This window comes from Mixophyes fleayi, chromosome 2, assembly GCF_038048845.1.
Source record: "Mixophyes fleayi isolate aMixFle1 chromosome 2, aMixFle1.hap1, whole genome shotgun sequence".
Lineage (NCBI taxonomy): Eukaryota > Metazoa > Chordata > Amphibia > Anura > Limnodynastidae > Mixophyes > Mixophyes fleayi.
In genome coordinates, this window is record NC_134403.1 from 160,062,379 (window position 1) to 160,075,043 (window position 12,665).

Consider the following 12,665-nt stretch of genomic DNA (forward strand, 5'->3'; position numbering starts at 1 on the left):
CTATAAAATGCCAAACAGAACACTTTTTTGTTTAAATTGTCGATTAGACACACAGCAAGCCTTTCATGCCAAGTGTTTTAATTTATGCAAAGAACTGCAATAAACACACACCTATTTTCTCCAAGTTCATTGAAATACATATCAAGCACTTAACCCCAAGCTCATGTTCCAATTTAAACTGCTGCAAGTATGGCCTAAAGAAAAGACCTGGGTCCCAGGCTACCACATTAAATGCCTGTATTAGTGTGACACTGGAGCCACTTAACAAACTGCTCAAGAATAGAAGACCTCTAAACTGAAAAACCCCCTCCCCCAATTGCAGGGTCTTCAAATCTTAGATTTCCTGCAATTTTATCTTGACCTCTGACATTCGTTTCCTTTTTCTGTATGTACAGCGGATTTATTTTCTATGTCTAAAAGAGTAGCTTGCACTGGGTAGAATAGTGAGTAGAATATCAAAACAAAGGTAGAAATTACTTTTACTATTTGTTTGCAGTCTTTTCATTTATGTACAGTTGTCTACTAAAACAGATGCTGTCGGTAATACTTTACTGTTCTACTTCCTTCAAGGCTTTCATGCCCCCCAGGTTTCAGATGAAGCTTTCAGATAGTAGGTCATTGATGCCAATAATCACCCTCCTAAAATGTGTACTTCTAATTACTAGATTTGCAGATTCCAGCCCGAACACAAATTGTCTAACTAGAGTCAGGTGGTTATGTCATACATAATAATTTTAATTTCATATTTTAGCATACAATTAAAGTAGGCCTCTACTCTCAATATCTTGTTTCAAATGTCCACGTGGTGTTAGATCGGAATGATATGTTGTGTATTAATATCTCTGTAGTATTGCAAATAAACCAATTAAGTCATTATCCATTGGTGGACTAACCTTTTTATATTCAAGAAAAAATGCTTAATATATGAAATGCATGAAACATAGAACTGAGAAAGCACCTTACAAATAAATACACAGTATCCCTTTTCAGTGAAACATAAAATGTAAAGCCAATGTTTAAAAAAGATCAATATCTTTATTGTAGAGTTCATATACTGCTTTGTCAGATACAAAACCAGGTTGCATTTGGAAATAAAGCTATATTGGATATACTGTACATTCTGTAAAAAGTTAATTACAAATCTATTTATAAATCACATGCTCATGTTAATTTTAACATAACTAGGCGGAAAAGTAAAATGTAATCTTGCAAAAAAGTTTGAACACCTAAGTACCTGCCTTGTTTGAATCTTCTATCCGTCTAGTGTAACTGCAATGTGGCATAGGATCTGGATGGAGATGTTAATAGCAGATAGAAATACAGCTCATCTTCTAAACTGTAAATTCTATTTTATTCTCTGCTCTCCCTAAACTTGAGTACTGGGTATATCCCCCCAGGATGTTACAATGTCAATAACTTTATTTAGATATTTACTTTTCTCTACCAATTCGCCAACAGCTATAAAAGAAACGGTGATGCTATACTTTGAAGTTCTATCACCATAATGTGATGTATCTCCTCGGCAATAAACTTGTTAAATAAATTAAAACATTGGCAGTGACAATTCTAGACAAAGATTACTATGGATAGAGAATGCTTGAACTTGGTTGTTTCAAAAATGGAGTTGAATAGACATTTGATTCAAAACATTTATTACAACATTGTGATAAATAACATAGACACTGCTTTTATTTTATTTTTAAAAAATACCAAAAACAGGGAGCCAGCTTCCCGAGGTTTTATCCTATGAAGACAATATCTTTATTTTAATCTTGATAAATATGGAAGCAGTCTCTTAACTCCATAATCTCAATAACTTGAATTATTTTACATTAGTAGACATGTATGTAAGGAAAGTAGATTGAAGCTAGCGGATTGTCTATAGAATGGATAGTGGATGTTGAAGTGGATGCGTCCTTGAATCCCTTGTGTTATACTGCAGTCGTCTTACCACTTTCCAGGTATTGCTATTCCACATTCATACCAATGGACATAGCTGATGTGTGTCTGTCCTCCGATATTCCCAAAGTCAACTGGCTGCTGGCGCACTGATCTGTAAAATCCTGTGCAAATTGATATTCATTAGAACAATGTACATTTCAAGGACAAAAGGTATGTAAGCAGGTTCATCTGTCAGAATAAAATTCTGTTAAACAGTTATCTTGAACTGTCGAAAGAATAATTGCTTTACCCAGTGCAAAATACCATTTTGTGATGCAGTGTGATTTGATTTGCACAGATGCCCCTAGATTTCTGCATGGTTTTTGTGGAGCAAGATGGTGGGATTTGAGGAGGAGCAGACGTTTGGGCCAATGGGAGGATTTGGTTGGAGTATTCCATGCTAAATATGGGGTTGGTGCCTAGTTTGCCAGAGCAATACAAGAAATGAGTTTTTCATTGAATTGATAGAGAATGACGAAGTGTTTTTAGGGTGTTTCTTGCGGTGCTGAAGGTTGCCAGTGATTACCACTGATATAAGTCTATTTTTGCCCCAGTTTGGGTCGCATCCTGTACCTTTAATAGAATGCTTTTTGCAAATTCCAGTTGCACTTTGTTTTAGATTGGGGGAAAAATGCACTTCTCTGCTAAAGTGTCATGTAATGAAGGCAGCAGTGTCCTTGGTAAAGACCTAAACGGTGCTAAACCAAGTAGTTATTTAGGATTTAAAAAAAAATAAAAAAATGAAAAGGGTCATTCTAAGGTGGTGGTAGGCTGGACTTTGATGTGATATTTGTACATGTCGTGCCCCCCATTCCACCCCAAAACCTTGGTGCTCTTTGCAGAGGTATTACCTGTGAGTGGAGAGAAATTAGGTAGTTTAACTGAATATATAATTTATTGTCATGGAATATCTGGTGTCTGTGTTTTGTGAAAATGGCAGGTGGGCAAATAATAAGCGGTCTTTGATTTCTGACTCAAAATTTGTGACAACGCTTTACAATGAAGACATTAATACCTCCCATGCTCAAAATGCTAATTTGTCACATTGGCAAGGCAAACATATAAAATATTCTTTCCCACGGTGCTGTAAAATCACATGTAGCTGAAGATCATTAACTTAACTTATATTTCTGTAAAACTAGCTTGGAAGAGATCATGTTTTGTGTGCTGTAATGATTTGTTCATGACAAATGTCTATGAAAACATATTCTTAAAGTATTGACAACTAACAATCAGGTATTTGAATAATCTGGCCTCTGATATGCATGTAGTTTGAGTGGTATGCTTCTAATTAGCCCCCTTATTACACAATATATCTTTCCTGGAATTTAAACAAACCACCCCCTGGCTAAACTGTTTCAATACATAATCATCTCTGCATTATGTCTTTCATTACAGTATTATTTCATTAACGTACACCATATATTTGACTAATTACTGCTTACTATATTAACATTGCAGTGTAGGGTTTACATTAACTTTAGTAGTTACACAAAAATGTTATACTAATGATCAAGACATTAAACGGCAGTTCTTGACTAAATATGCAGATACATAATCCATTTTAACCCCTTCAGTGCTAAGGAAGAGCGGAACTTGTCCTTAGCACACAGGGGGTTCAAACAAGTTAAAATTATAATATCGGCTGGATGGGAGGGGCAAGGCTCCGGGATGTCAGTGATAACACACCATGACTTCATTAAGCCCCACCTCCTCACCCACTGCATGGGTGCCCCTGAGTAGTTAGATGCCAGGATGATGAGGCACTTACTGCCATGCCCCCCTCCCAACACCCATAATGAAGAGATGGGAGGTAGGCAATAAAAGTGCTTCTTTATTTTTTATCCCCTATCCTGTCAACTAGAAACTTGGGGGCACACTAGTTTGAGGGGAGCTATTGTCTGGTGGTGATCAAAACATAACACACTACAGAACTAATTTAGTACAGGGATGAGGGAGGAAGGCACAGAACTTGACTTAAAAAAAATTCAGGGGTACCCTTATTTGAAAGAGGGGAGTTCTCCCTTTCACATGGTATGGCCCTTTAATAATAGTTGTTTGGTGATTGCCTGTGATCACCAAACCAGCACACCCCACACTGCACAAAACATTAAGGAGCCCAGGGTGAGGGTGGGTTTTTGAAATGCCCAGATCACATCCATCCTAACTTCACTAAAACCCAGGGGTACCCTCATTTGATGCAATACCCGTGCCTTGTCTCTTCTCTGGTAACCACCCCTCACTCCTGCTTAAAATGCTTCTCCTGTGTTGCTCCCCACTTATGGAATTTCCTACCACGCTCAGACTTTCCCACAGTCTTCAAGTCTTTAGATGCCCTTTGAAAACCCATCTAATTTTTAGAGATGACCTTATCCCTGATAACACTATTTACAATAATGCACCCTCAGAACTGTCCCAATCTCCACTCTGAGCCATATTTACTCCTCTTGTGTCAGCTGAGCCCTCTTCCACTTAGAATGTAAGCTCTCTAATGAGCAGGGTCCTCCATACACTTTGTTTTCATGTCTGCATTTATTTTGTATACCGTCTGTCCCTGCTTTATGTATGTACTGGTTTCCCTACTGTACGATGCTGCAGAGCACTGTGACGCATTACAAATCTACCATAATAGGTTGTCTAGTTTTCAAAATGGTATGCTTTATTGAGCTACTCATATTCTTCCTTCACATTTTAATCATTTCATTTAAGACTGCGAAATAGAAAAAGCAACGGAACCCCCCCATCATTTTCATGTGCAGATTTTTTTTTTTATGGGAAACCTATTGTGAAAATCACACTGTGCGAGTTTTGGACTCATGCGACTGAACAATGAAGACACTTGCATTCATCACCCTTAAAGTCGTGTCATTTAGACATGAATTGCATGCAATTACGTTCGTTAGTGCAAGGTCCATTTCTGAGCATGCGCAGAGGTACTTCACACAAGATACGGCACATAAAGGGACTTTGGTAAGTATGAACTAATTACTCACTTTTAGACATAGTGTCCGATCTTGAATCAGGCCAGAGTCCCTTTACCTTCCTGCATGCGTCTATACTGTCCCTGCTGTCTGAGTTATTCTAAACTGCTCCCTCTCTTTTACTCACCACATTCAGTCCCAATAATGCTGCTACCACATTTGTAACATCCCCAGGATCAGACTCTTTCTCTCTGGATGCAACAAAGACTCTCTTCCACTCACTTGTCATCTCGAGCATGGACATCTCCATGTCCTGCCTTCCTCTTGCCTCTCCCCATTTCAGTCCATCCTAAATGCTGCTATTTATCTTATTTTTCTCTCCAACTGCTCTACATTTGCCTCCCATTTTACCTGATCAGCAGCTGTAACAAACTACGGGTTGATGCCAAACCCAATTAATGTATCCAAAATGCAGACAAAAAACAGCGCTTGATTGATTGAAAAGCCAGAAAATAGATATAGTGGCTAATACAAATGTCTGCCATGGGATAGTCAATTATAAGACTGGGAATGGTTGAAAGTACGTAAAGTTTTAATACGGAAATATCAATAACCTATTAAAAACAATTGATAAAATCCTAAATTTAACGAGACTAGTTTCATTTGGGCATAGATAGTTCAAGTAATAGACAGCCAATAGGTTTTCTAAAACAGCAGATCTGTTTATAGGACTAACTGCCATACAGAGGCTTATCTCCAATAACCTACAACCACAACAGGATAAAGTTGATAGAACGCCAATATCGAATAGAACGGAAAAAACTGGTGAAGGGCTGTGTCCGCAGACTGATTATGCCCAATAAATGTCCACCATCAGTAGAATCAAGCTTATATCTGCAGGCATTATATTTCGGCAGGTCCTGTATCAGTTAGACTTGGAGGAGTAAACTACACTGCCCAGTGGCCACCGTAGTGAAAAGAGGTAAACAGCAAGCGATTCGATCGTCAGTATAACATCAAGCCAGAGAGACCAGTAATCATTGCTTCTTCTTACTGCCAACGCGTTTCATTCGGCTCGGCCAATCTTTTTCAAACACCCTTGTTAGATTTAATATTTTTATCAATTGGTTTTATTTTTTGAGCTGTATGTTATTGTTATTTCCGTATTAAATCTTTATGTACTTTCACCATTCTCTGTATAACAAGTGTTGTCTGCCATAGGATAGTCAATTATATTAGCCACTATATCTATTTTCTGGCTAATCAATCTATGTTGTTTGTCTGCATCTTGAAACACATGCTTTACCACTTTGCATTGGGAGGAAGCGATAGTAGGACATATAAATTAACAATATGATAATGATGTTTCTTATGTGGGCCTTTGTATGCGCACACATATCGCACTTATATAGGATATACCTTGTCTTGGTACCAGATACTCTGGTAGAAGTTGCTGTCCGGTCCTCCCATCAAGGAATGAGTCCACAAACTGGCAGTGGTCCTCTCCATATCCCGACTGATCTCCTATGTTATAAAACTTGCCTAAAGTAAACAAATAAAACGTCAACAACATACCTTAAGTGTAATTCTGTTTACTTTTGCTTTTCATCCAAAATGTAACTTTGTGTTATGTTTTGTCAATGATTTTATTTGAAGTGAATACAGAATTAGAATACAGTATTTACATTTGGTTTTGGGGATCATGGCTTGGCCTAGAAACAGAACACACACATTGTGCTTGAGCTCTGTTGCAAACTTGAGTGGAATGCAGAAGGTACTCTACAGCTACCATTGGGGAACAATACTTCTACTCTTTCTCTGTAAATTGTCCAGATGGTGACCAAAGTTGACCCCAGGTCATAGTATATGAAGGCCCAGAGACCTTCAAGAAGTGGGAAGCTGCACCCACTTCCCAAGATGGTGCCACTACCGTCTTTATAATGACATCACTTGTAGCTGCCTCCCATATGGAAGACAACAGTAAACCAGTGCATGAGGCAAATGGTTAAAGTTGATGTGTCAGCCCTCTTGAGAGCACGTTACATGGATGGAGCAAACACAGAGGAAGATAAAGGCCGAATCTGAAATAGATGCACTCAATCCGCTCTCTATGCCCCAAGCTCAAAGAGGGAAACAATCTCAGTGACATTGTATTAAGGTGTCATTACAACAAAACAAAGTGATAATGCACAGTGTTGGATCATTACCAACGGTGAATTTTTCAGGCTGAGCCTGAAAAAGTTTGTTCCAGATTTTTTTTCTCTGTAAGATTCTCTCCTGTAAAACTATTATATAATACTGTATATTATGCTGTTTTTAATGGTAAGCTGATCTAAATATTATCCCATGGAGGTTAGGAATCCTAGATCCACCAGCCTCACTTTTTTTCTACAGCCTCTTCCCATCGAAGACCTTATCCTGGTACCTCCTGCAACCTATATGTAAAAGTGATATGATCTGTATGGTCTCTGTTCTCTAATGGTGGAAATATCAATTCCTGAGTTCATGAACACTGCACTTACCAGAAGTGAGTCTATGAAGTTTGCAGCTTTTTCCTCTAGATCCATGAGCCTGATAGGCCTCATGAAGATGTTGGACTGTTTGACATATATTTGGGTAATAGTCTATTGATATGTTGGAGCTTTAGTTTGTTACTGTAAATAGTGTGTGTGTGTGTGTGTGTGTGTGTGTGTGTGTGTGTGTGTGTATGTATATGTATATATATATGTGTATATATATATATATATATATATATTCCATACTTTGTTCTGTTATATGCAAAAGTCTTATTTCTTTGAAAGATTAGTTTACATTGATTTATTATTATGTTTGCTGCAGTGTACCTTTGATAAGATTATTGGTACTTGTAAGCATACATGAATCCATGCATTGCCACAGCTCCAGATAATTATTTTGGTTATATTTTAGCCTCCCCAATGGGGTTTTGCCCTCCTATTTTGAAGCTATTCATTCATTCATTCATTCATTCAATTTAGCTCTTTTTTTATGCTTTCTAATGTCCAATATGGCAATAGTATTCTATATATTGCTTACAGCTTTACCTCTTTGCCTGCTTCCCTAGCCCTGTTTTCTTAAATTCAGGTCTACTTCACGCTGGTTAATAAATAAATAATTTTATCTGCATTAACGTTTTATCAGTATATTTGTTTACTCAGTATGTCTGGTTTTTGTATTTTGTTCTTCATGTAATGTGTTATGTATCATCGCTCTCTGTATATGACGTGCATGGCGCTGTGGCCTTTTGTGGCGCCTTATAAATAAAAGAAGAATAATGTGAGTAGTGTACAAAATAACACACTCACAAGGAATCTGCAAATCCAACCATCACAGGTTGGTCATTTTTGCATTTTTATTTGTGCATGTTACAAATTGTTTATAAACAACTTTATTTCAGTTGTAGGGAGACCACCAGTATCATCAACACTAGTTGAAATAAATAAACCCGTAGGGGTAAGGTGTAACATTATTAAAAGACCTTCTCCTTTAGTTTACTAATCTTAAATGATAACACCAAAACAAACAATATAGCTTTAGGAGTTAAACGAGACATAAAAATACAGACCATGTAAAGGAAGTAAAAAGGTATCTGCCAGGCTAATAGTCCCTGCCACACTCCACTGTCATTTTCCAAGATTGGCATGTCTATGTCCCTTCCTTGTAAAATTCCCAGTCACCTACACCTCTTATTCTACCTCAGCAAACTACCAACTAATCCCAGTTTTTTTTGTGTTGGGTGACGTTATCCTTTAAACTGTTTACATCTTATTTTATGGATATATAGTTGGACATTAACTAGATCCTTCACATATTCTTTGACAGACATATTCTGCTCCATCTCGTTCAATGTTTTGCTACCACAGAAGCTACAATTAAGCACTTCTGATTTTATGTATATCATGTTGTAAAAAAAATGTTGTTAAATGTCATGTTGATGCACACAATATTAGCGGATAAATGACCTTTACAATGTTTTTTTTTTTTTTTTTAATATATAAAGGGTTCCTAAATGTCTTTTTTAGATATGCAACTTAGCCTAAGAAAGTGAGAGGGTAACTGGCACCCATAAAGAGTTCTGTTGTCCTACTGACCAGCCTAAGTTCCGCTCTTTGGGTTTCATCCTAGTGATTCTGATGTAACACTCTAATCACAATGCATTTGTACAGTCTGTAGAGCATGTTAGTCTATAATTGACTTTCCAATAATAATATAAAGAACTATTTGGTCATCTGAAGCTTTTCTGTAAATGTATTATGCAACCCCCCTTGTGGGACAAAGGACAACTTATGAGTTTCCTGAAAAATATCATGCTGTGCACCCCTACGTTGAGGCACACATATAATAAACCATAGTTCTATTACTATTATTATAAATATGACATAGAGGCTGGTAATTGATTCATTCCTTAACACTCATAATGAGGCATAGGATATATATTTTTTAAATTAAAATGTTTCATTCTGTTTATGGAAAAACAGTGTAATACAAGGAAACGGTCTGAAAGATTTATAGCAAATAGACCTTTCTAGTATTAATTTAAGTACATTGATTTTGTTTCCACATGAATGCCTTATTTTTAGCATTTGCAGTGGCCTACTCAATTACTGAAAGTATTCAGGCAGAATAATTATTCACATATTTCTCTAAATCAACACTGAAAGTTTAAATTAAAGTTCTGCACAATTTGGGAACATTTCCAACCATGGTATAATTAAATGAAGCATATACATCAAACAAACTATATCAACCATAGCGTGTTCAACAAAGAAAAGTATGTCTCTTAATATATGTATCTATAAAAGTATGCAGGTTTATACAGATCTGAAAATAGACAGTTGTTCTTTATGAGGGTGTTTGGTAAGAAGCTTATTCTACTGCTGGAGGCAGAGAATAAATCGGAATGTTAGGCTATGCCCTCAATCATTTATACCTCCTCATTTTTGTGGTTCTTGAAAAGAAAAAAACATATATGTCGCAATTGACTCCTGTGGATTGTCCAGAAAACTCACAAATTTCATGGAGTTCTCCCAGCCTCCATCTCTTTAATTTTGGAAGTGGGTGGGGTGGGTGGTGATTCGATGAGGTCCACACCGTAGAAAAGTATGATAAATAGTTTAATTAACCCTTTCATTGTTAGGAGTCTATGCCAAAATTGTATATCAGGAGCCTTGGCATTTCTGCATTTTGTACTGTATTCAAGTTAATGTTAGTGTTGTTATTCAAGGGGATCGGAAACCTCAACCGTTCAAGCACCTGCTGTGAACCTAAACATTGATCAACTTCCATTTTTGTATTTAATATACAAAATTTGTCTGAAGGTTGGGCTGGGCAAACCTTTTGAAGAGGATATTGTTCCCTCGGCTGTTATATCCCCTGCAAACGTTGACACTTCTCCCAACGCAAAAAGAACACATTAATTATCTATTCTGTACATTTATATGGAAAGAGAAGCGCCCTAGGATTAGTCTTAGTAAAGTCCAGTAACCTAAAACAAATGGAGGTATAAACGTCCCAAACATTGTGCAATACAGTCACGCAGCCCAATTGCGATATCTGAAAGACTGCCTGACAGAACGGAGTACATACGCCAACCTAGCGATTAGAAAAACAGTTCCTCCGTTACATCCATATCAAAGCCTTTCTACATCTGCATGACTAAGAAATACCCTCCCAAATTCTTGAAACTCCCCTTATTTTAGTTAGGAAAATTTGGCGCATCTTAAGGCATAAATTGAATCTTAATCCATATAAATCAATACATCTTCCCCTCCTCAAGAACCTAGAATTACAAAATGGCATGACAGCCCACTCCTTCACTACATGGAAAAGGGAAGGACTGAAGACAGTGGGACAACTTTCTGACAAGACTATCAAAAAAACCATATCGTTATAGTAGAGCACAGGAATTCTATTCCTTTCTAGGTCCATGTGGCCTCTCTTTCATCCAAGACCAACACTACGCTCATAAGACAATATCCCTTTTCACAGAAGATGATTGCGACAACCTCCTTGACACTTTACTGCTGGCAACCTCTCACAAACGAGACGCGATATCCTCTAATTATGACTTTCTAAGGACTCCCTTGGATCATACTAAAGTCACCTCAGGCTTAAGTAGATGGTTAACCCATTTCCCCCAATTGACTGAACAATTGCCGTTGAAATCGATGGCCACCTCGATCAATCTCTTCCCGGCCTCTACATATGCCGAAATGTTTCTAAATATTTTTCCCAGAGGCTACCTATCACCATTTCTCAGACATACCATTGGTTGCTCTACAGATTCCAAATGCCACAAATGCGGTGCTTCCCATGCAGATTTATACCATTGTTTATGGGCTTGCCCTGTAATTAAGGCCTTATGGAGATTTACACTAACAGACCTAGGAAATTACTTACCATTCACTCCAGAGTGGGCAATTTTGGGTATACTCCCCCCTGATACGACAAATATCCCAGGGAGCAAAAGATCGTTTATGGCGGTCTCTGCGGCTGCAAGGAAGTTTATTCTCCATATGTGGGTCCAGAATGCCTCCCCCCATGGTGGCTGGAAGCATCCTTACAAAAGGGCACACTAACCCGTAAATTATTTAAAACTTGGGAGAGTTACATTAATATACTGCCTGTTCCCTTACAAACACAGCTCCGTGAATGCTTCTTCCATACACTCTGGTATGAAACCGGAGGGTATCTTCAAGATCCACCAATCTCTATATAGGAGGTTGTGAGGACTCATTCTCCCTCTGGTATCTCCACACCTCAAGTTTTCTAATTATATGTTTGTAGATTGGAGAGAGTGGAGCTTTATATCTCCTAGTAATATTGTGATGCTGTACTCTGTGTATGACCGCGGTCCAATCTTGTGAAGGCTGCACTGCTGCAATATGTTGATATATATTTAGATTGCTATCCCTGTAAATGAAGCTAAAGACTACTCCACCAAGTTTCCAGTTTTGCACCTATAGTACAAGTAATGACTTATAAATATGTGTTTGTTCATTGACTTTAAAATTGAATGTACCAATTTCAAATTTACATGTGAAATGTAAAATCCGAACTTCTTCAATAAAATTGTTTAACAAAAAAAATTGTCGTAAGGTAGAAAAACACTTTCCGTGTGTTACTTAATCTATGACATGTTGATTTAATTAGCAAATAAGTGTAAAAAATAGGAGTAAGCAGGTATTCAATAATGTCTACTGTTATTCAGGTAATTAAAAACATTGCTGTCATTGACCATAAAAAGACACTCCTAAACATGATGAAAATAAAAATGAAACATTCAGTAATAACGGATATGACACATGGAGAAACAGATGGACAAATCTGTAACAGTTGCCAGGTCAGCCAAAAAAAACCTGTATAAACAGCTAATAAACGAGGTCAGATACATGTATAACTGATATCAAACCATTTAAGTCAAACATTTAATATTTATCAGGTGTTTAAGGCCTGGCTTGTCTAAATATGACATACTCTACTAGACGAGTTCTGTGACTTTGTGTGGTAGATATAGATAATATAAAAATATAGAAATAATTTTACCTGAAAGTGTATCACTGAGGTAAATCTTATATCTAAGAGAGTTACACAGCTGAATGCCAACAAATTTCTTGTACCAAGTCCTCTTGACGAATTGTTTTCCTCTGCATTCTGAATAGGAGTCGGATTTAAATTTAATTTCTGTCCAGATAGCATCTTTTCCTCCTGTGCATATTGAAATCCGAAAACAAAGGATCAACAACAACTAAACTCAGGATATGATGTCTCACTTCTTAGGTCATC

General features: G+C 37.3%; 1 protein-coding gene across 29 annotated transcripts in view; it reads right to left on the reverse strand.

Moving 5' to 3' along the window:
* Nucleotides 1-1,015: 1,015 nt before the first annotated feature.
* The window catches only part of ABI3BP (ABI family member 3 binding protein), a 310,231-nt gene continuing 298,581 nt past the window's right edge, over nt 1,016-12,665 (reverse strand). For all 29 annotated transcript variants that reach the window (XM_075194852.1, XM_075194849.1, XM_075194847.1 and 26 more), the window contains 3 exons: nt 12,426-12,587; nt 6,282-6,404; nt 1,016-2,063 (listed from right to left, as the gene is read on the reverse strand). In XM_075194852.1, the coding sequence (XP_075050953.1) occupies nt 1,948-2,063; nt 6,282-6,404; nt 12,426-12,587 (401 nt within the window). In that variant the 3' untranslated portion in view covers nt 1,016-1,947. The remainder of the gene's footprint in view (nt 2,064-6,281; nt 6,405-12,425; nt 12,588-12,665) is intronic.